Below are 22,184 nucleotides of genomic sequence, written 5' to 3'. Positions count from 1 at the left end.
AGACCCCACTTGGTCTAATGAAACAAATGTTATAACAACCTAATAGTATACTTACACACAGATTACCCCTCAATCCACCCTCCCCGCACCCTAGTTCCCACCCTCACAGCTTTCACTCACTCCCAACTGCTCTTCACCTTTCCAAGCCTTGTACAGTGTCCTTTCAAGACCGCAACATCCATGTCTTGCAGAACTCTACCAACGAGGCAGTAAACACCCATTCCAAATAAAACAGTCAGCACTGCCCCGCTGAAGTCTGAGATGCATTCGTCTTCAATGCTTTCTCCACCCTCTTCCACCGCTGAAGCCTTGCCTTGGTGGAAGGTGCCATCCCAGCCGGCGGGGTCTCCGTCACTGCCATTCCTGCTGCGAATAGGTGTTGCCACGCCTTCTCCACTTTTCGGCATCGAATCCGCTCTCCTTTGATCTCAAAACAAATAGCGAACGGGAAAGCCCACCGGTATGGAATCTTTTCTTTGGTCAATATTTCAATAACAGGTTTCATCTCCCTTCTCTGGTTCAAAGTAAACAATGAAAGGTCCTGATAAATTGATACCCGTGAACCATTATATTCCAACATTGGGTTCTGACGAGCTTTTTGCCAAATCTGCTCCTTGCTCCTGTAAGCAGTAAATCTGACCACGATGTCCCACGGCATGTTGTCTCTGGGTTTCCCCAACCCTCTGTGGGCTCTATCAATGCCCATTGCTGCCACATCGAAACTGTCCCCCATCAACATTGTGCAGATGGTGCGCACTACCTCTGGGACGTCCTCCAGGCCCCCAGCCTCCGGTACCCCGCGAAAGCGGAGATTCTGCCTGCGCCCCCTGTTTTTAATGTCTTCTAGGTGGTATTGCAGCTCTTCAGCCTTTTCCATTTTAATCAGCCTCTTGTCAACCTCCTCGTTTTTCTCCACTTGCACGTCCATTTTTTCTTCGAGCGCCTCCACCCTGCCTCCCAGGTCCCGCAAGTCCACGCTGAGAGAATCTACATGCTCCAGGATCTCCTCCTTGGATGCACGAATTTCAGCTTGAAGTTCTTCGAAGCATTTTTTCATCTCCATCAAGAGGGCAGTTGGTAGGGCAGAGTCCTCCCGTTCCTCACGGGGGGCTGGCGGTTCCGACTCCAATGTGCACCGCGATTTCGGGGACACGGGCTGGGCCAGGCCTTTTGCTAACTGCCGCGTGGACAGTCGCTCACTATCTCGCAGTGGCGCGGTATTTTGTTTGCTCATCGCGCCGAGGATCGCCTCTCTGTACCTGTGCGCTGCTATTTTAGTCGAAAGGAGGAACGCTTAATTGCAGTGGGTTCCTTTTTTGGGTGAGAGTGTGTGGAGCTGATGAATCAAGCGGCCATTCAGCCTCGTGATGTCACTTCCTCCCCCCAGCCTTTTTAGCATTTCTTAACCTGTTTTAGCTAACCCAGATACCCATAGGTATGACTTGCTCAGCATTATTTCTCCATTTGATATTCTTTTTCCTTTTTTTCTTAGTCCAGACACTTTCCTTATTGCCTGTACGTTCCTTGCAACTTTCTTTTTTGTCTTTGCCCTTCACGATTGCGATAGCGCTAGTCTTTTAGAACCTCCTGGCACTTTATCCCTTTTAACATTTATTTTCTCATGGATAGTATCTCTGTATTTCATTTCCATTATGATTATTTATATCTAATGTTGGTTCGGTTTCATTTTCATTCCCAGACCTTCGAGTTTTTGGATGCTTCCTTTGTGTATCGCATAAGAAGAAATAGCATTACAGCATTTATAATACCATCCAAGGTTAGTTTTTTGCATTTTAACTTTGAATTATACATTCCAAGATATGACTCAATTAGGCAGATTCTGTTGTGCAAAACGTTTTATGTTGTCTTTTTTTTTTTTTTTTTAATTTCTTCACAACATTTTCTGCATTCTTCATTTATCTACCTCATTTTTATATATGCAATATCTTTTAGCATTATTCATTTGTCCTCTCCCCTTATGTGGTTATTTAAAAAAATATATATTTAAAAAAAGATATACACACAAAAAAATTCCTAAAATATCATTCATTTTTTGAACAACTTTGCGTCAATTCCAATTGTTCATAGAATATTTCGTAGAATCTCACGTTTTATCAAGCAATCAATGAATGGGTATTTTTATTTTTTTAATTTTTTTAATTATTTTTTGTTTAATTGTTTTAATTATTGTTTAAAAATCTTTTATTTTTACATTTTTTTATTATTTATTTTTCATGTTATCCTGGTTTTTATCAAAAAAATTAAAAAAATTTCCAATTTAAACGTCAATTCCAATAACAAATATATATATATATATATATATATATATATATATATATATATATATATATATATATATATACAAATTATTTTGTATTTTTTCATATTTTTTTATAAAATCTATTTTTTTAACTTTCATATATATATATGTATATACCCTGTTCCCTTTTTTGAAGTAATTTTATAAATTCACATTTCCTGGTTCGCTACTAAATAATATGAAAGGTCCTCCTTTAAATTATTTTCATAGTTTCAAAATTTGAATATGATTTTGCAAATACCAATATTTTCTCAATAATAACTTTTTAGATTCACTATATATGTATATATATTTTTTTTTGATGGTGGTTTTATGTACGTTTCTTTCTATTATAAATAACGCATTCAATATATACTTACATTCGATATACTTATTTACACCAGAACCAGATATATTTACTCTATACTGGAACTCTTTATAACTATATATGAATTATGTTGCATGAAAACTTATTTGTGTTTGTGAATTTTTTACGTGTCTGAGAATATAACAATGTTTTTGAAGATTTCATGATATAATTTAATGAGTGTTTATTCATTTCATTTATATGTTATTTATGCGTTTTGATTATTACCTACATATTTGTCCTTACCTAATTTTTCAATATTTTTAATATTTTTATGATTGAAATTAATGTTTATACATATATATTCAATTCATTTATACGTTTGATAATTACATATACGTTCGTCCAAAATTCTCAGAAACATATCTGTGTACTTATGTAATGTACGTTTTTTAATTTTTTATGGTTTAATTTAATTTTTATATATACTTTTAATTCATTTATGCGCTTGATATTTACATGTACGTTTATCCTTATACATTTTTAGAAACATATATTTGTGTACTTACATCGTATATTTTTGTTTTAAATAATTCTTTTAGACTCCTGAGACAGGCCTGTGGCCGAAACATAGTACTGTGTTGAGTCTACAATAAAGTTTGCTCTTTTATATATCATCATAGTCTCTACGTCCTGAAGTCATTGGTCCACTTCCCACTTTGTTTTGTGTATCTTTTAACTCTTGAGATTTAGTGTTCATCCACCCTGTGGAGAGCCTACCCCAGATAAGCTTATCCCATGTCCCCTCATTTAACTTCAACTCTTATCTCTGTTGTCAGTTTTGGCACAGTATAAGTGATCACAAGTACAAAATATAAGAAAACCAATGGACTGCATTAGGGGCTTCTAGCCCATGTAGTTATGTTTAAACAAAAGAGATCTGCATGAAACAAAATATTTATATTTATTTGGACTTATAAAACCACTTGCCCCTGAAACATGTTCAAAACAGAATAATCCATTTGTATATCTAAAATGTGAACTTCTACAAAACAGATGAATATGTGGTTCCATGTGTCCCAATGAAAGGAGAGTTTTTTTTATTTTATTTTATTTATAATTTCAAGTTTATAAATCAAGCCAAAAACGCTTGTTTAGAAAAGCAGTTTGAATACAATAATCTTTACAATAGGAGAACATTTTAACAAAGAAAAATATGAATACCCTAAACTAAGCATCCATATTTAGTATTACACTGCACGAGTCCACAATTATGATTCAAGACTTACGTATATGGAGAACACAAGAAAATTACTTCACTTAAATAGAAGAGTAAAGAGGAAAAGGATGGACCTGTGTAGCTTTTTAAATTTTCCTTTCAGGACTTTAGAGTCTCTAGTCCAATTCTCTTGGTAGCTAGGAATTCAGTGAGATGTGTAGGTTCAAAGAAAGCATATTTAGTTGCCTGGTATCGAACTATACATTTGCATGGATAGTACAGAAAAAAGGAAGCACCCAACTGCTGGACTCCCGGTCTATGTAAAAGAAATTGACGCCTCCTTGTTTGAGTCTCTTTTGCCACATCCGGAAATATCCTTACTTTCAATCCAAAAAAATCTTTATTTCTATTTTTAAAGAAAAGTTTCATCAGCCACCCCTTATCAGGTGCCAAAACTACAGTAGCTAACAATGTTGAGGAAATTACTTTTTCTGAATCCGAAGACTGTAGTATAGCTGACACATCCAAGGGGGAGACAGAAGAGTCTTGTGTTTCTCCTGACTTTCCTGGTAGGTAGTATACCTGTAATAGTGGGGGAGTAGATTGTTCAGGGATCAAGAGTATGTCCTTCATATATTTCAACAGCATTTCTTTTGGAGAAATCATTTTGATCTTTGGGAAATTAATGAAACGAAGATTATTACTTCTCTGATTATTTTCAAGCGCTTCTATTTTTCTACGCATATTTGTTAAATCTTTGATCATTATAACTTGGGTTTCTTGCACTTGTTTTCCTTTCTGATCTTGATTCACTAATTTCTCATGAAAGGAGAGTTTAATTCTACTTCCATTTAATTTCAATTTATTCCATCATCTTTATAAACACCCCAAAGCAGATTACTACAACAGTTAAGATGAACCTATCAGGAAACAGGATATTCTCACAATCTCACTGAAATCTGGCCCTCTGAATTGTATAGAATAACAGTGAAGAAAAATGAGCACAAACTACAGAATTTATCATTGCTGTTTCTACTAGCTACAATAATTTTTGAAGTTGTTTTAGTGATATTCAATTATGTCTTTTCTCTCCCACCTTGCAAGGCACTGCCTATCCAACAAAAACAGTGTTAGACTTGTTACAGATGGACAAACAATAAAGAACGACAACGTGGATGCAGCAACTCATAGGTTTGCTTGCTGTGTTTTGAGTGAACGCCAATGACGGCTGCGCGGGGCAGTGGAAACAGAGATTAACCAAATGGCTTCCTTGCTTACTGTGGACTAGATAGGCTCACTTCCACTCAAGTCTATTAAACCTCCTTCAAGATTCGCCAGGAAACAGGAGAATAGAGAACCGCAACGCTGGGTTATGGCTAGTGATCGCTGCATACTGTAAGCAGCGGCCGTCAAAACGAATAAGCGTTCCTTCTGTCACTAAACTTTTATTACCCCAAGAACGTTAGATCCCGCTAAGTCACACCCCCTGTGACGTAATGTTACCGTCGCACGACGGGGGCCTCGCAACTTTTAAGGAGGACAAGATTGCTACGCAGATACGAGGGACCGGGAGAATAATCTTCAGCGTTGAATACATCAACAGTCTATTTTTAAAAACAATTTTTTTGGTGGATATATGTAAAACGTCCCTATATAAATGACTGGGCAAAGGAAAAATGAACTTTGAAAGGTGTTTTTAATTGAATCCGGGAGGCTCCTAAGGATCCCACTATATCCGTCTTTTACCTTTTGCCGCTATCACCTAGCATGCGTCTTTCCTGCACGCTAAGACAACTTTTAGCACTACCAGTGAATGCCCAGAGATCTCCTGTTTTTCTAGTAATGGGCCACATGCTAATTTGGTTTGGATAATTTTCCTAAAACAAAAGTTTATAAGCCATTATTAAAACTGATTTGGGAACATCCATTGTGTTGGGATCTTGCCAGGTATTTATGACCTGGATTGGCCACTGTTGGAAACCGCATACTGGTCTTGATGGACCTGTAGTCTGTCCTAGTATGGCAACCCTTTTGTTCCTTAGCATCAGCAGAAGACTGATTAATCCAGACACTTCTGGGTTGTGTCCATCCACCAGTATGTGGAGATAAAGCACTGAATTGTACTGTGCCTAGTAGGACATAATGCTCTCTGTCCCTGGCCATCCAGTATTTTCTCTCTCCAGCAGGGAGGCGGAAGGACATGTTTCATGGCAAGGAGGTTTAATAGACAGGAGTGGAAGTGAGCCTATCTAGTCCATTGTAAGCAGAGAAGCCAGTCTGAGTTTCCCCTTCCCAGCGCAGCCGTCATCCCCGTTTACTCAAAACAAAGCAAGCAAACCTATGAGCTGCTGCATCCACATTGTCGGGGTTTTTTTTTTTTTATTGTTGGTCCTACTCATGATGTATTGTAAGCCACTTTGAGCCTGCAAAGAGGTGGGATAAGGTGGGATAGAAATGCAACAAATAAATAAATAAATAAAATCTGTAACAAGTCTGAAGTTGTTTCAATTGGATAGGCAGTGCCTTAAAAGGTGGAGGACAAAAGGTTTTTTTTTGTTGTTGGTTTTTTTTTTTTTTTACTTTTTAATATATTTGAAAGCTTCCTATATGATCACCCCACCCCTCACCTATCCACACCCTTCCTGTTAGAATATCAATGATATGCTTTGATGTCCCCATGCATACCTCCTACCCACCCCCATCCTCCCACCCTGTCAGACTGTCATAGTAATGCTTGAATGTTTTCACTTATACACTGTCAGCTAGCACATTTGCTTATTTCCGATCTGACGAAGAAAGGCAACCTTCGAAAGCTAATCAAGAAATGTATTAAGTTATGTCCAATAAAAAAGGTATCATCTTATTTTCTTTTCCATGTTTTATTTTGTTTGATTTCTATTGATAGATATATCATGAAATAACAATTGAATATCACCAAAACATCTTTAAAATTATTATAGCTGGTAGAAACAGTAATTTATAACTCTGTATTTTGTGTTCATTTTTTTACACTAAAACCAAATAAATACGCTGTATATAATACAGATGGCCAAATTTCTGTGAGAATATCCTGTTTCTTGATGGGTTCATCTTAAATGTTGTTGTAATCTGCCTTGAGAAGCATGGTGTTATAAAGATGATGGAATATATTGAAATTAAATGGAAGTAGAATTAAACTCTCCTTTTCATTGGGGCACATGTAATCACATCTTCATCTGTTTTGTAGAACTTTACCTTTTAGATAAACAAATGGATTATTCTGTTGTTTCAGCATGTTTCAGGGACAAGTGGTTTATAAGTCAAAATAATAAAAATATTTTCTGTCAAACATTAACCTCCCCCCCCCCCCCCCCCCCAACCGGCAAGTTGTCCGGTACGGACACTTTTAGTTTGGCTATGTTTTCTTGGAGCCGGTCAAAAGCCGTCCCCTTGCTTTTGCTGGGGAGTTGTAGGGGCCTTTGGCGCACGCTGTTGATGGGAACGAGTGCGTAGGGGCTGAGCCTGAGTAGGCTGGCGAGAAGCCAGAGTGTACCTATGCCTGGAATAGGAATAGGGGGCACTCCGTGGACCACTAAAAATCCTAGTTGAGGAGGTGGTAGCAGAAGGCGCTCGGCGGGAGAGGGAAGCCATAGCATCTGTGTGCTTCTTGATCTGGTCAACCAGATCTTCTACCTTCTCTCTGAAAAGATTATCCCCCACCCCCAGCAAGGAACATCCGCTATTCTCTGCTGGACCGAATGAGAGTCTGCGCATTGCTATGCCTTGGACAGAGATTCTGGATTCCACATCAAAAGTGTTGTATGCGCCCCTGGCCAGAAACGTACGACGCACCTTCTGCTTCCTGACTGTTATAAACAGCCCCCAGATAACCTGAGAACCTATACAAAAAGAACTTATAAAACCAGATTGGTGAAACAAGTCTTAATTAGTTTATTAATTAAAAAATATACTCGTGCAAGAATGGGTGTCTCTGAATGCATAGTCCCTAGAACTCTTGGCTCTTTTGAGGGCGGAATCCACCACCATGGAGTTATGGCGTAACTGAGACCTCCTCAACCCAGGTTCACCGTGGATCCGATACTGGGATTCTGTCTTCTTAAGGATCACGGGACTAGACAGAGGGGATGCCCAGTTTCGAATAAGGACTTCCTGGAGTACATTTATGCAAGGGGAGCGGTCACTTCCTCTTTAGATGGAGGGGTGTAGTCCAGGACTTTGAGCATCTCAGCCCTGGGTTCATCCTCCACATCTACGGGGAATGGAATGGCCTAAGCCATTTCCCATATGAAAGATGAGGAGAGGCTCTCAGGAGGAGACAGTTTCCTTTCAGGTGGAGGGGAAGGTTCAGAGGGAATCCCAACGGACTCATCAGAGGAAAAGTATCTGGGATCTTCCTCCGACTCCCACGAGCGCTCCTCCTTGGTGTCGGAAAGCTCTTCCCCGAGTGAACTTCGAGACCGAATCCGCCTCAACGCTGAAGGCCCGTGGTCTGGATGGCGACGTTGAGGGGCCGACCCCTGCATGGACTGCAGCGAAGCTTAATCCACCGACATTGATGGGGAGTCGACCTAGGTGGCAGCCAATACCGGAGCTGCAAGCGGCACCGAGCTCAGGACCGCACCGCAAGTGGAGGGCCAGAGACAGCAGCAGCAGGCAACGCAGTAAGTGTAAGCACCCCCGATGCAGATGTACTCAGCAGTCCTTCTAGAAGCAAGGCCCGAATGCGCTCGTCGAGAGCCGCCATCGGAAAAGGCTGCAGGGCCAGTGGAGCAGTTGGTAGCAGAGTCGCCTGAGGTTCAGGAGCAGGAACCGAGCTACTGAGAGACCGACGTATCAGCATCTCTTATATGGAGGGGGAGAAATCCTCCCGGCGTCTAAGGAGAACGGTGTTGGTGCTTCTTAGCCTTTGCTCGATGCACCTCACCGAGACTCCTCTGTGCCAATGAGGATGACATCGAATCCCCACGTCGCCTCTGGGTCAGGTCTGATAATGGACGGTCCCGGGGGGCCTGCACAGCAGGAGGCCTCGAGGTAGGTGGAGACCCACTCGATGCCTCATTGCTCCCAGGGTGCCGTGGCCTTTCGGCAGCCATGCGTACCTCCACTCCCGAAGACAATGCGTCCCTTGATGTTGATGCTGACGACATCAGTGCCGATGTCGAAGGACCGGACCAACCCCCAATAAGTATTTTTTCTCTCTGTGCTTCTCGAGCCAGTTGAATCCTTTTCTTCATACAGACACAAAGGGCACAACAAGCTGGGCTATGGTCATGCCCAAGGCACTGGATACACCATGAATAGGTATCGGTGCCTGAGATGGTCCGGTTGCATCAAGTACAGTGTTTGAAGCCACTGGGATTCTTCGATGACATGGAAGGGAAGACAGCACCGGCTAAATCAAGTCTCGATTGTGCCAAGAAAAAAGGCACAAAAAGAGGGATGGATGGCCAAGCAGCCTAAAAACAGCCGCAATGGAAAAGAAAGGAAACTTTACCGGGACAAAATAACTAAGAAAAATAAAGGGGAAGGGGCAAGATGGCGGCGATAACGGTTGTGTGATCCCGGAGCTCCTCAGAATCTTCTGTACGACCTCGAGAATTTCTCTCCCCGACTGTCTAGATGGGGAAGAGAAAAGCGATAACGCTGGTACCTACCTCCGTGGCACCGTCGACACCAATCTCCAGGCAATCGACATTGGAGAACTTTGGTATCGGGATCTTTGGCGAGCTGACCTCTACTTTGACGGCCTTAACTCCCCCAGGAGATGACAGCAGCGCTGAGGGAGCGACGTTGAGTCCTCCCGCTCTCACCGCGCCTCCATAACCCAGAAGTGAATTGCTGGTGGTGGTGTCATTGCAGCTGGAAGCATGCGCTCCGTTGTCCGTGGTAGGAGGACCCACCACCAGATTAACCTTGAGTTTGGAAACAACAAAGCAGGGGCAGACGCAGGTCGCTGCTCCTGTAACCCGAGGTCTGGCTTCCGAGAGTAGTGGAGGAAGAAAAAGACCAGTATCGGTGACTTTGGATAGTTTGTGGGACGCAATACAGGAGGTAAATGGAATGTTACTGCAGATGAATGCTTCTATTAAGGGCGAGATAGTGGAATTGAAACAGACTGCTCAAGATCTATCTTTAAATGTTCAAGAACATAAGGAAAACATTTCTGTGATGGAAAATCAGGTTAAACAACTAAAGAATTTAACTGTAACTTTGGTTAAGGAAAATGAAATTCAGGAAAGAAAGAATATTTGGAAAATAATAATCGGAAGAATAACCTGAGACTGTTGAACTTCCCCAAATCTCCTTTAATACCAGCAGGTGAAATGCTTAAAACATATCTTGGTGAGGTATTGGGGATTCTGAAGGAGGGGTTTCCCCCTATAACACGGCTCCAGTATATTACTGGAACAGTGAAACCATCAAAGGAACAATCTCCGGCCACTCCAAGCTTGAACTTGACTGAATTTCTTGAAAACGCTCTGGAGTGTATTACAGAGAGAACAACATTGCTTGTGACTTTTGCTCTTGAACTGGATAGACACAATATCCTAAGATTATATTTTCGCCATTTAAATGACTTAGTTTGGGGGCAAAAAATACAGATTTTCCCCGACTTAGCAAGGAACACGCAAAAGAGAGGAATTTCTACTTTATAAATCTAGAGCTTTAAAATTGGGTGCTACTTTTTTGCTGAAGTTCCCATGCAAATGTCATATAATGTTTGGTTCAAATAATTATATATTTTTTACCCCTCAAAAATTATTACAATTCATTTCATCTAAGGAAAATGTTAAATTACCTAATGTGTTGCCCCCCCTAATTAAAGCGTTGTTACATTGGCTGTAGAGACCAGCTATGTCCCTACCGTTATAAATAATTGGCTTATTTTTATAGGCATGTTTTTCTTTTCTATTTCCTAGTATCTTGTCTCAACTTATTGGGGACTAATATAATTTGATATTTTCTTACTTGGAACCAAATTTGGTAATAAGTAATTTTGTTTTTCTTGTTAAGTAATATTTCTGATATTTCCTATGTTTATGTCATGAGATGTAAATGTGAAAATTTATAAATAAAGAATTTAAAATAAAATAAAGGGGAAAACACACTTTTTTTTGGGGGGGGGGGGGGTCGATAACCAAATGAAACAAACAAGGAAAAGGCACGAAAAAAAATCACAAAAAAACACGTCAAGGCTGTTTCCCAGGCACATAGAGGAACCACAGAAACACACTTGCTCGCGCAGAAGAAAAAAACTGAGGAGCACGGCCACGCGATGGGCGGGAAGACACTCTGCACATGCGCAATTCGGTGCGCTCAGAAGGCTCTTTAATCTTTTGCTATATGAAATGCCGGTTCCCGGGCCTGCACAGATCGCCGACCCAATTGTGAGTATAATACAGCCTGCTTCTCCTCGGAGTAACAAATATTTTAATAGACAGGAAAGGGTGTAAGCAAAGATGGAACATATCTAAATAGAGTAACAGAAGTAAGAAAATAAGGGACTATTTTAAAGAAAGATACAAATGAGGTCAGTGAAAGTTTTTAAAACGGACAGAAATACATAAGTATTGACATACTGCGACAGACTGAAGGTCCATCAAGCCCAGCATCCTGTTGCAAACAGTAGCCAATCCAGGTCACAAGTACCTGGCAAGATCCCAAAACAGTACAATACATTTTATGCTACTTATTCTAGAAATCAGCGGTGGATTTTCCCCAAGTACTTTATAATAATGGTCTATGGACTTTTCCTTTAGGAAACCATCCAAATCTTTTCTTTTTAATCCCGCTAAGCTAACTGCTTTTACTACATTCTCCGGCAATGAATTCCAGAGTTTAATTACACGTTGAATGAATAAATATTTTCTCCAATTCGTTTTAAATTTACTACTTTCTAGCTTCATTGCGTGCCCCCTAGGCCTAGTATTTTTGGAGAGAGTAAACAAGCGATTCACGTCTACCCATTCCATTCCACTCATTATTTTATAGACCTCTATCATATCTCCCCTCAGCCATCTTTTCTTCAAGCTGAAGAGCCCTAGCTGCTTTAGCCTTTCCTCATCCCCTTTATCATTTTTGTCACCCTTCTCTGTACCTTTTCTAATTCCACTAGATCTTTTTTGAGATGCAGTGACCAGAATCGAACACAGTATTCGAGGTGCGGTCGCACCATGGAGCGATAAGGGCATTATAACATCCTCGTCTTTGTTTTCCATTTCTTTCCTAATAATACCTAATATTCTATTTGCTTTCTTAGCCACCACCGCACACCGAGCAGAAGGTTTCAACGTATCATCAACAATGACACCTAGATCCCTTTCCTGGTCGGTGGAACCTTGCATTATTACATAACTATAATTTGGGTTCCTCTTCCCCACATGCATCACTTTGCACTTGCTCACATTAAAGGTCATCTGCCATTTAGATTCCCAGTCTCATAATTTTTCACAATCCTCTTGCGATTGAATACCTTTGTGTCATCAGCAAATTTAATTACCTCACTAGTTACTCCCATCTCTAGGTCATTTATAAATATGTTAAAAAGCAGCAGTCCCAGGAAAGACACCTGGGGAACTCCACTAACTACCCTTCTCGATTGAGAATACTGACCATTTAACCCTTACTCTCTGTTTTCTATCCTTTTAACCAGTGTTTAATCCACAGTAGGACACTACCTTCTATCCCATGATTCTCCAATTTCTTCTGGAGTCTTTTTTACGTGGTACTTTGTCTAATGCCTTTTTGAAAATCCACATATACAATATTGATCAGCTCACCTTTATCCACATGTTTTTTCACCCCTTCAATGAAATGTTATAGATTGGTGAAGCAAGATTTCCCTTCGCTAAATCCATATTGGCTTTGTCTTATTAATCCATGGTCTCTGCTGTCCTGCCGTCCTCCCAAGGGTCTCGCCATCGAGGTTGCCTAAGCGACCTCATTTGCAGTACTTGCGGGACTCGGATGAGGTTTCTGTGGCGTCTGACGCAAGGGATGGCAGTTTTTTTCAGAGGATTCCATTCCAGTAACTGCAGAGGCTCTTAGGGGGAGTTGCCGCCGGAGAGAGGGGATGACCCCACGGTGGTGAGGCTTTTTCGTAAAGAGGAGCTCCCAGCACTAATTGCCCGGGCTCTGGATGTGTTAAATATATCTTCCCCCGATACTGTGTCTGAATAATCAGCCTTTCCCTCCATTCTGTCTGGCACAAAGAGACACCCCACCCCCACCCCAAAAGACCTTTCATATTTATGATGCCATTATGGTCTTCTTCTCGGTACAGTGGGATTTGCTGGATGCTGGTCTCCGGGTGGCGTGTGCTATAGCTCTCCTTTACTAGTTACCATCAGAAACTGGCATCCTTATGGTTGCCCATGGCGGACTCTTTGATCATAGCGGTTAGTAAGAAGACCACCTTACCAGTGGAAGGGGGCACAGCCTTTAAGGAGCCTCAGTTAGAATCTTCCCTCAAGATGTCCGTTGAGTAGCAGTGTTGTGCCTTCAGGCATCGGTGTTAGGGTCTTTTTCTGCCCGAGTCTGGCTCTCATGGGTCCAGGAAGTGTCTTCAACCGACTGGCCCTGGTGTCTGGTCTGGCTTTTTTGGCTGACCTTGTTTATGATATACTTCAAGCTTCGGTCAAAGAGATTGCATTGGCGGTGACGGCTCGCCACTGGGTCTGAGGCATTGGGTGGCTAATGTGGCCTCCAAGTCACACCTGGCGTGATTACCTTTTCGGGGCAAATTGTTATTCAGGGAGGATCTAGAAAAGATTATGAAGGCCCTCTGAGACTCCAAAGGGCAGTGCATTCCTGAGGATAGGTCCCGAGTGAGTGGCCGGGCTTATGTACTTATAGAGTTCTCGCTCTCAATTCCGGGAGGCTATGCATTAGCACCCAGAGCATTTGGCGTCCTTTCAAAGGCAGCACTTTAAGCAGAAATCACAGCCCTTTTGTGGGGACCATCGCTCTTCCAACTCTACCCCTCGGGCACAGCCTGCCACTAGGGGTTCCCAGTGATGAGGCCTGGTCCATCCCCTGTCAGTTATTGGAGGACAGTTGTCCCATTTTCTGGGGGAATGGGCCTGGGTAACTTCAGACGAATGGGTCTTGGAGGGTCATCTGGTACAGTTACAAACTAGAGTTCGTCCGGCTTCTAGTGGACTTCCTGGAATTGCCTTGCCAGTCCGCTGCCAAAGTGGGGGCAGTTCAAGAGACTCTGGCCAAGTTAAATGGTTCGACCCATGGACCCGGCTGAGCACGGCCTCAGCCACTACTCCATTTGCTTCATGGAGCCCAAGAAGGGCAGGTCTCTTCGGCCCATCCTCGACTTCAAGTTCTTGCGGGTGAATCATTTTTGAATGGAGAATCTATGTTCCGTCATAGCAGCAAGAGAGTTCTTGACCTTGCTAGATCTCAGAGGCCTACTTACACTTTTCCATTTGGCCTCCTCACCAGTGTTTTCTTCGCTTCACAGTGCTGGGTCAGTACTGTCGGTTCCAGGCCATGCCATTTGACCTAGCAACAGCGCCCATAGCCACCTCAAAAGGTAATGGTAGTTGTTGCTGCGTTCCTCCAGAAGGAGGGCATAAAAGTGCATGACTACTTGGACGACAGGTTGATTCGGGCGCCATCCTAAGGGGATAGCATCCAGGCAAGTGATCAACCTGTTACAGTCTTTAAGTTGGGTCATTAATTTTCCCAAGTGCTATTGGACCCCATCGCAATCGCTGGAATACCTAGGAGTGCACTTCAATACTCAGAAGGGGATAGTGTCCCTTCCGCCAAATCGCAGGATCTGCCGCTAGTGTCAGTTGGAGAGCATTCTATGCCAGCCAGCACCCAGGGTGTGCAAGTGTTGGGCTCCATGGTGGCCACACTGGATGTCATTCCATGTGCCCACTCCAGTTAACCAAGTTCAGTCGTTGGTACCTCCCTCTTGGAGGATTACTTGATTCGGCTCCCTTGGCCATCACCAACTTGGTCAGGCATGCGATGGTAGCTGGAGCCTCTGAACCTGCAAAAGGGTCTGTCCCTGGGGGCACCAGTATGGATAGTAGTGACGATGGATGCTAGCCTGTCGGACTGGGGAGAGCATTGCCTCGGATGGATGACACAGGGCACTTTGTCTCAGGCGGAAGCCCCCTGGTCCATCAATCGTCTGGAGCTCTGCACAATTTGATTGGCACTCGAAGACTTCTTCTGATCCATGCTCATCCAATATGGGTATTATATGACAATTTAATTGTCATGTATGTAAGCAGGCAAGGGGGCACCAAGAGCGTTCATCTGGCAAAGGAGGCTGTTTGCTTATGCCTTTAGGCAGAGAAACATCTCCCCTTGCTCTCAGCACATATTGTGGGTTCCTTGAATATCCAGGCAGACTTTCTCAGTTGGAACCAACCGGATCCGGAGGAGTGGAAGCTATCGGCGCAAACCTTAGCACAGATCACATGGTGCTATGGACTCTCGGTCCTCAAAACTCCTTGCCAGCAGGACCTATGCAAAGGTTCCCTGCTTCTTCAGCAGAGGAAGAGAGTTCAGATATGAAGGGATGGATGGACTCCAACCTTGGCCCTTGTCTCTCCTCTATGTGTTTCCACCATGGCCTATGGTGGGACAGGTTGTGGGGCGCATTGCCGGACACACAGGGCAGGTAATCTTGGTAGAGCCAGATTGGCCCAGGCACCCATGGTACACGAACTTAACCCATTAGTGCCCAATGTTCCCATATGACTTATTATGGGAACATTGGGCACTAATGGGTTAATCCACCTCCTGATAGATCGACGTATGAAACTCACAAGTCTTCGGGGGCTGCTAATGAAGGGGTCCATGGCCATTTAGGATCCATCCCCCTTTGTTCTAAAGGCCTGGCTTTTCAGAGGGCTCACTTAAACGGTTTTCCGAACAAGGTGATTACTACTATCCTACAAGTGCAGAAGCGATCCACTTCCATGGCCTATGAGCAGGTCTAGCACACCTTTGAGTCTTGGTGCTTGGCAGCGGGACTTTCAGCTCCTTCAGCCTCTGTGGCCTCTATCCCAGCCTTTTGCAAGATGGTCTTGACAAGCCCTTTCTCTGGCCTTGCTGAATGTTCAGGTGGTTGTTTGCCTGTTTCCAGGACTGTCTACAGGGCGCTTCTCTGGGTTCCTACCCAGACAGTGCACTTTGTGGAGTAAACCATCTCCAGCCACCGCGTTTGTCCGTTCTTCCAGCTTGAAATCTCAATCTAGTACTGCAGAGGCCTCCCTTTGAGTCGTTGGGCACTTTGACGGTGAAAGATCTCACACTCAAAACAGTTTTTTTTTCGAGGCCATCGCTTCAGCAAGACAACTGTTAGAGCTGCAGGCTCTGTCCTGCATGGATCCCTTTCTTAGATTTATGTAGACTTGGATTTCACATGAGGACGGTATCTTTCTTTCTGCCGAAAGTGGTTTCGCGATTTCACTTGATTCAACCACTCTTTCACCCAGCGTTTCACCAGGAGGAATATCCAACTGAGTTCTAGGCACTGCGTCGACATAAGGCGCATCCTTCTCAGATACCTGTAGGTCACCAATGATTTCCATCAGTCTGACTGTCTTTTCGTTCTCCACGCGGATCACAAGAAAGGTGACATGGCTTCAAAAGGCCCTGTGGCTTAGAGGCAATTGCTTCGGCGTATGTGGCCATGGGAAAGTAGTCTCCTTTGCAGCTGAAAGCGCATCCCACCAGAGCACAGGCTACTTCCTTTGCCAAGTTCAGTTTCATTTCGTTGGATGAGATTTGTAGGATGGCCACTTGGTCATGGGTGCATACATTCTCTAAACATTACCGGATTGATGTGTCAGTACATCAGGATGCAGCTTTTGGAGCTTTTTCTGGTCGCTGGGTTGCATTGTCCCGCCCCACTTGAGGACTGCTTTGGTACATCCCACAAATCTCTGGATTGATCTGTGGGGCACAATGAGGCATATTTTCAAAGCACTTAGTCTTCTAAAGTTCCATAGGTTTCTATGGAACTTTGGAAGGCTAAGTGCTTTGAAAATATGCCTCTATGGAAGGTAAAATTAGTCCCTACCTAGTACATAAGTAATGCCACACTGGGAAAAGACCAAGGGTCCATCTAGCCCAGCATCCTGTCCACCACAGCGGCCAATCCAGGCCAAGGGCACCTGGCAAGCTTCCCAAACGTACAAACATTCTATACATGTTATTCCTGGAATTGTGGGTTTTTCCCAAGTCCATTTAGCAGTGGTTTATGGATTTGTCCTTTAGGAAACAGTCTAACCCCTTTTTAAACTCTGCCAAGCTAACTGCCTTCACCACGTTCTCCGGCAACGCATTCCAGAGTTTAATTATACGTTGGGTGAAGAAACGTTTTCTCCGGTTTGTTTTAAATTTACTACACTGTAGTAGTCCTAGTATTTTTGGAAAGCGTGAACAGACACTTCACATTAACCCATTCAACACCACTTATTATTTTATAGACCTCTATCATGTCTCCCCTCAGCCGTCTCTTCTCCAAGCTGAAAAGCCCTAGCCTCTTTAGTCTTTCTTCATAGGGAAGTCGTCCCAGCCCCGCTATCATTTTAGTCGCCCTTCGCTGCACCTTTTCCAATTCTACTATATCTTTCTTGAGATACGGCAACCAGAATTGAATACAATACTCAAGGTGCGGTCGCACCATGGAGCGATACAACGGCATTATAACATCCTCACACCTGTTTTCCATACCTTTCCTAATAATACCCAACATTCTATTAGCTTTCCTAGCCGCAACAGCACACTGAGCAGAAGGTTTCAGTGTATTATTGACGACGACAGCCAGATCCCTTTCTTGGTCCGTAACTCCTAACGTGGAACCTTGCATGATGTAGCTATAATTCGGGTTCTTTTTTCCCACATGCATCACCTTGCACTTGCTCACATTAAACGTCATCTGCCATTTAGCCGCCCAGTCTCCCAGTCTCGTAAGGTCCTTCTGTAATTTTTCACAATCCTGTCGCGAGTTAACGACTTTAAATAACTTTGTGTTATCAGCAAATTTAATTACCTCGCTAGTTACTCCCATCTCTAAATCATTTATAAATATATTAAAAAGCAGCGGTCCTAGCACAGACCCCTGAGGAACCCCACTAGCTACCCTTCTCCATTGTGAATACTGCCCATTTAATCCCACTCTCTGTTTCCTATCCTTCAACCAGTTTTTAATCCACAATAGGACATTTCCTCCTATCCCATGACCCTCCAAGTTTCCTCTGTAGCCTTTCATGAGGTACCTTGTCAAACGCCTGAAAATCCAGATACACAATATCAACAGGCTTCCCTTTGTCCACATGTTTGTTTACTCCTTCAAAGAATTGAAGTAAGTTGGTCAGGAGCTTGAACCCTGTCTAGCAGGGCTTCAGTATACTCCAATTGCTGCCCTGGGAGCAGGTTGTACTTTAGTTGATTACGAACCCTAGTAGCGCCAACACCAGAATAGTGCATTGATTCATGAGCACATTCCTTTGACATGCTCTGTACCAGCCAATCATTTAGATAAGGAAACAGCTTGCATAGCGATACTACGACAAGACACTTTGTAAATAGTCTAGGAGCGGATGTGAGGCCAAATGGCAGAATGTGGTAGTAGTAGTGGTGGTTCCCTACTTGAAACCTGAGATACATCCAAGTCACAGGAGGTATCTGAATGTGGGTGTAAGCATAGCCAATTGTTTTCCTGAATCATGGGGATAATGGTGCCCAGGGATATTATTCTGAACCTTTGTTAACCAGATATTTGTTCAGGGTCCTGAGGGCTAAGTTGGGACAAAATTCCCTCTCCCCCTCATATCTGTTTGGGCACGAGGAAGTACTTGGAACAGAATCCCTGGTGGAACGGGTTCAACTACATGGGCCTTTAAAAGGGAAGAGCTCCTCTACAGAGCACTTCCTGATGCTGAGCTTTGAATCTTAGTGGGCTAGTCATGCTAATGGTGGAACCTATGGACCGCTTCGCTGTAACAGGAGCAATTTCGGGTCCTGTATCTTCACTGCTGGAGGGAGTGGGGAGAGGTAAGCCACTCCCCCAGCTTGAAGCTGAAACAACTAAGTACCAAATTACAGTCAGCGCCACCCATGCCGGTGAACGAGCGGAGATGTGTGCAGGGAACTCTCCGTTCCCAAGAAGCGGTAGAGCTTCCAGGAGCGGGGTCAGTCTCTAGCGATGCACCGCTGAGCACTTCCACACAGAGGGGTGCAGAACAACATGGACTAAGCGTCTTTGGTGAAGCCAAAGTAACAAAGTAAATACAACTCTCTGATGAATCTGTGATTGATTCTGCTTCACTGAGCAAGTTGTTTTTCCCTAAAAAGCCAGCAATTATAACTCTAGATACTATATACAGTGGTGGAAATAAGTATTTGATCCCTTGCTGATTTTGTAAGTTTGCCCACTGACAAAGACATGAGCAGCCCATAATTGAAGGGTAGGTTATTGGTAACAGTGAGAGATAGCACATCACAAATTAAATCCGGAAAATCACATTGTGGAAAGTATATGAATTTATTTGCATTCTGCAGAGGGAAATAAGTATTTAATCCCTCTGGCAAACAAGACCTAATACTTGGTGGCAAAACCCTTGTTGGCAAGCACAGCGGTCAGACGTCTTCTGTAGTTGATGATGAGGTTTGCACACATGTCAGGAGGAATTTTGGTCCACTCCTCTTTGCAGATCATCTCTAAATCATTAAGAGTTCTGGGCTGTCGCTTGGCAACTCGCATCTTCAGCTCCCTCCATAAGTTTTCAATGGGATTAAGGTCTGGTGACTGGCTAGGCCACTCCATGACCCTAATGTGCTTCTTCCTGAGCCACTCCTTTGTTGCCTTGGCTGTATGTTTTGGGTCATTGTCGTGCTGGAAGACCCAGCCACGACCCATTTTTAAGGCCCTGGCGGAGGGAAGGAGGTTGTCACTCAGAATTGTACGGTACATGGCCCCATCCATTCTCCCATTGATGCGGTGAAGTAGTCCTGTGCCCTTAGCAGAGAAACACCCCCAAAACATAACATTTCCACCTCCATGCTTGACAGTGGGGACGGTGTTCTTTGGGTCATAGGCAGCATTTCTCTTCCTCCAAACACGGCGAGTTGAGTTCATGCCAAAGAGCTCAATTTTTGTCTCATCTGACCACAGCACCTTCTCCCAATCACTCTCGGCATCATCCAGGTGTTCACTGGCAAACTTCAGACGGGCCGTCACATGTGCCTTCCGGAGCAGGGGGACCTTGCGGGCACTGCAGGATTGCAATCCGTTATGTCGTAATGTGTTACCAATGGTTTTCGTGGTGACAGTGGTCTCAGCTGCCTTGAGATCATTGACAAGTTCCCCCCTTGTAGTTGTAGGCTGATTTCTAACCTTCCTCATGATCAAGGATACCCCACGAGGTGAGATTTTGCGTGGAGCCCCAGATCTTTGTCGATTGACAGTCATTTTGTACTTCTTCCATTTTCTTACTATGGCACCAACAGTTGTCTCCTTCTCGCCCAGCGTCTTACTGATGGTTTTGTAGCCCATTCCAGCCTTGTGCAGGTGTATGATCTTGTCCCTGACATCCTTAGACAGCTCCTTGCTCTTGGCCATTTTGTAGAGGTTAGAGTCTGACTGATTCACTGAGTCTGTGGACAGGTGTCTTTCATACAGGTGACCATTGCCGACAGCTGTCTGTCATGCAGGTAACGAGTTGATTTGGAGCATCTACCTGGTCTGTAGGGGCCAGATCTCTTACTGGTTGGTGGGGGATCAAATACTTATTTCCCTCTGCAGAATGCAAATAAATTCATATACTTTCCACAATGTGATTTTCCGGATTTAATTTGTGATGTGCTATCTCTCACTGTTACCAATAACCTACCCTTCAATTATGGGCTGCTCATGTCTTTGTCAGTGGGCAAACTTACAAAATCAGCAAGGGATCAAATACTTATTTCCACCACTGTAGGAAGCCTTTTTGGGTCTAGAAACATCTTTTTCTCAAAATATTTTAGCAGTAATCCAGCAAACTCAAATTTCATCAGAGAAAATACCTATATTAGAAAAAAAATATTAACAATGGATAAAACTATTGAGACTAATGTTAAAGATGTCCAATCCCTTCAACAAATACAAGTAAATATGATCAAAGAGAATTTGTTGCTTCAGAATAAGATTGAGAATTTGGAAAATCAACAGAGGTCTAAAACATTGCGCTTAATAAACTTTCCCAGACAGTCTTCAATTGCTCCTCTTATAATCTTTAAAAAAATATCTGTCTGAAATATTGAAGATTCCGGAACAAGCTTATCCTCTGGTTTCAAAAATGTATTACTTACTACCTTATATTAAGAAGACTACTGAACAACCTGTTGCTGAAGAGACTGAAGTATCCTTTGAGAGTTTAAATGTTACACAGACAATATTAATAGTGACATTTGTATTACAACCTGATAGAGACTGGATATTGAAACAATTTTTCCACCATAGAGAAGAGTTTTTGTTGAGTTGTAAGATTAGAATGTTTCCGGGTGTATCTAAAGTGACCTAAAAGAAGCGCCAATCTTTCCTTAAACTTCACCCACAAGTTATACAACTGGGCGATCTTTCCTGGTTGAATTTCCCCTGTTAACGTGTGTTGAAACTAAATTCAGTGAATTGTTTTTATGATCCTATACATTTAAGTTCTTTCTTAGATTCTAAGACTGTTGTAACTCCATCCGCACAGCCAAGAGCTGTAGTTACATCTACTCCATAATTTAAATTGGTAATAATCCTGAAACTCTCCTTTCTAGCCTCTAATCTTTGAATTGTAGAGTTTTTCTTCTTTTTTTTTTTTTGCAGGTATTGTGACTTGCTTCTCCCTCAATTGTGGACTAAAGATGAGAAATATAATGTTTTTCTTTTTCTTTTTGTGATTTGGAAATCTGATTTGGAAATTCATCTTTTCTGTATCAAGATTTATTCTTGAAATTTAAATTTGTAAATTGCTTAAAATAAAGAAGAAAAAAAAGAATCTTAGTGGGCAATTGAGGGTGTAACAGACCTGGACTATTTGAAGTACCCATGGGCCTGAGGTTAAAAGGGACCACTTTCCGTAGAAAAAATTCAGCCTCCCTCCAGTGAGCAGGTTGTCTGGGACAGGTACTCTAATTTTAGTTATGCTCTGCTGGAGAAGTGAAATGTTGGCCCCCTTCTTAAATTGGGGAACTGCCAGGGCTTCTGATTTCTGCCCCAAATCTTTGAGAAGTGTAGGCTGCAGAAGGAGCAGGCCAAGACTGACTTCATGGTGTCAGTCCATTTCTTACTTGTCCCTAAAAAGATTGTCACGCTGGCAAGAGGCGTTGGCCATCTTTTCCTGAAC

The 22,184-nt window shown here is 42.9% G+C and overlaps 1 protein-coding gene across 2 annotated transcripts in view; it reads left to right on the top strand.

Moving 5' to 3' along the window:
* MRPL41 (mitochondrial ribosomal protein L41) overlaps positions 1-22,184 on the top strand; it is an 83,581-nt gene that overhangs the window by 36,683 nt on the left and 24,714 nt on the right. The window contains exon 2 of one of the 2 annotated variants that reach the window (XM_030206214.1): positions 1,700-1,777. The exons of the other annotated variant lie outside the window; for it this stretch is intronic. Within the exon in view, the coding sequence (XP_030062074.1) occupies positions 1,700-1,777 (78 nt within the window). The remainder of the gene's footprint in view (positions 1-1,699; positions 1,778-22,184) is intronic. 2 annotated transcript variants of the gene reach the window in all.

This window comes from Microcaecilia unicolor, chromosome 6 (genome assembly GCF_901765095.1).
Source record: "Microcaecilia unicolor chromosome 6, aMicUni1.1, whole genome shotgun sequence".
NCBI lineage: Eukaryota > Metazoa > Chordata > Amphibia > Gymnophiona > Siphonopidae > Microcaecilia > Microcaecilia unicolor.
This window is presented reverse-complemented; position numbering and strand designations above follow the sequence as displayed.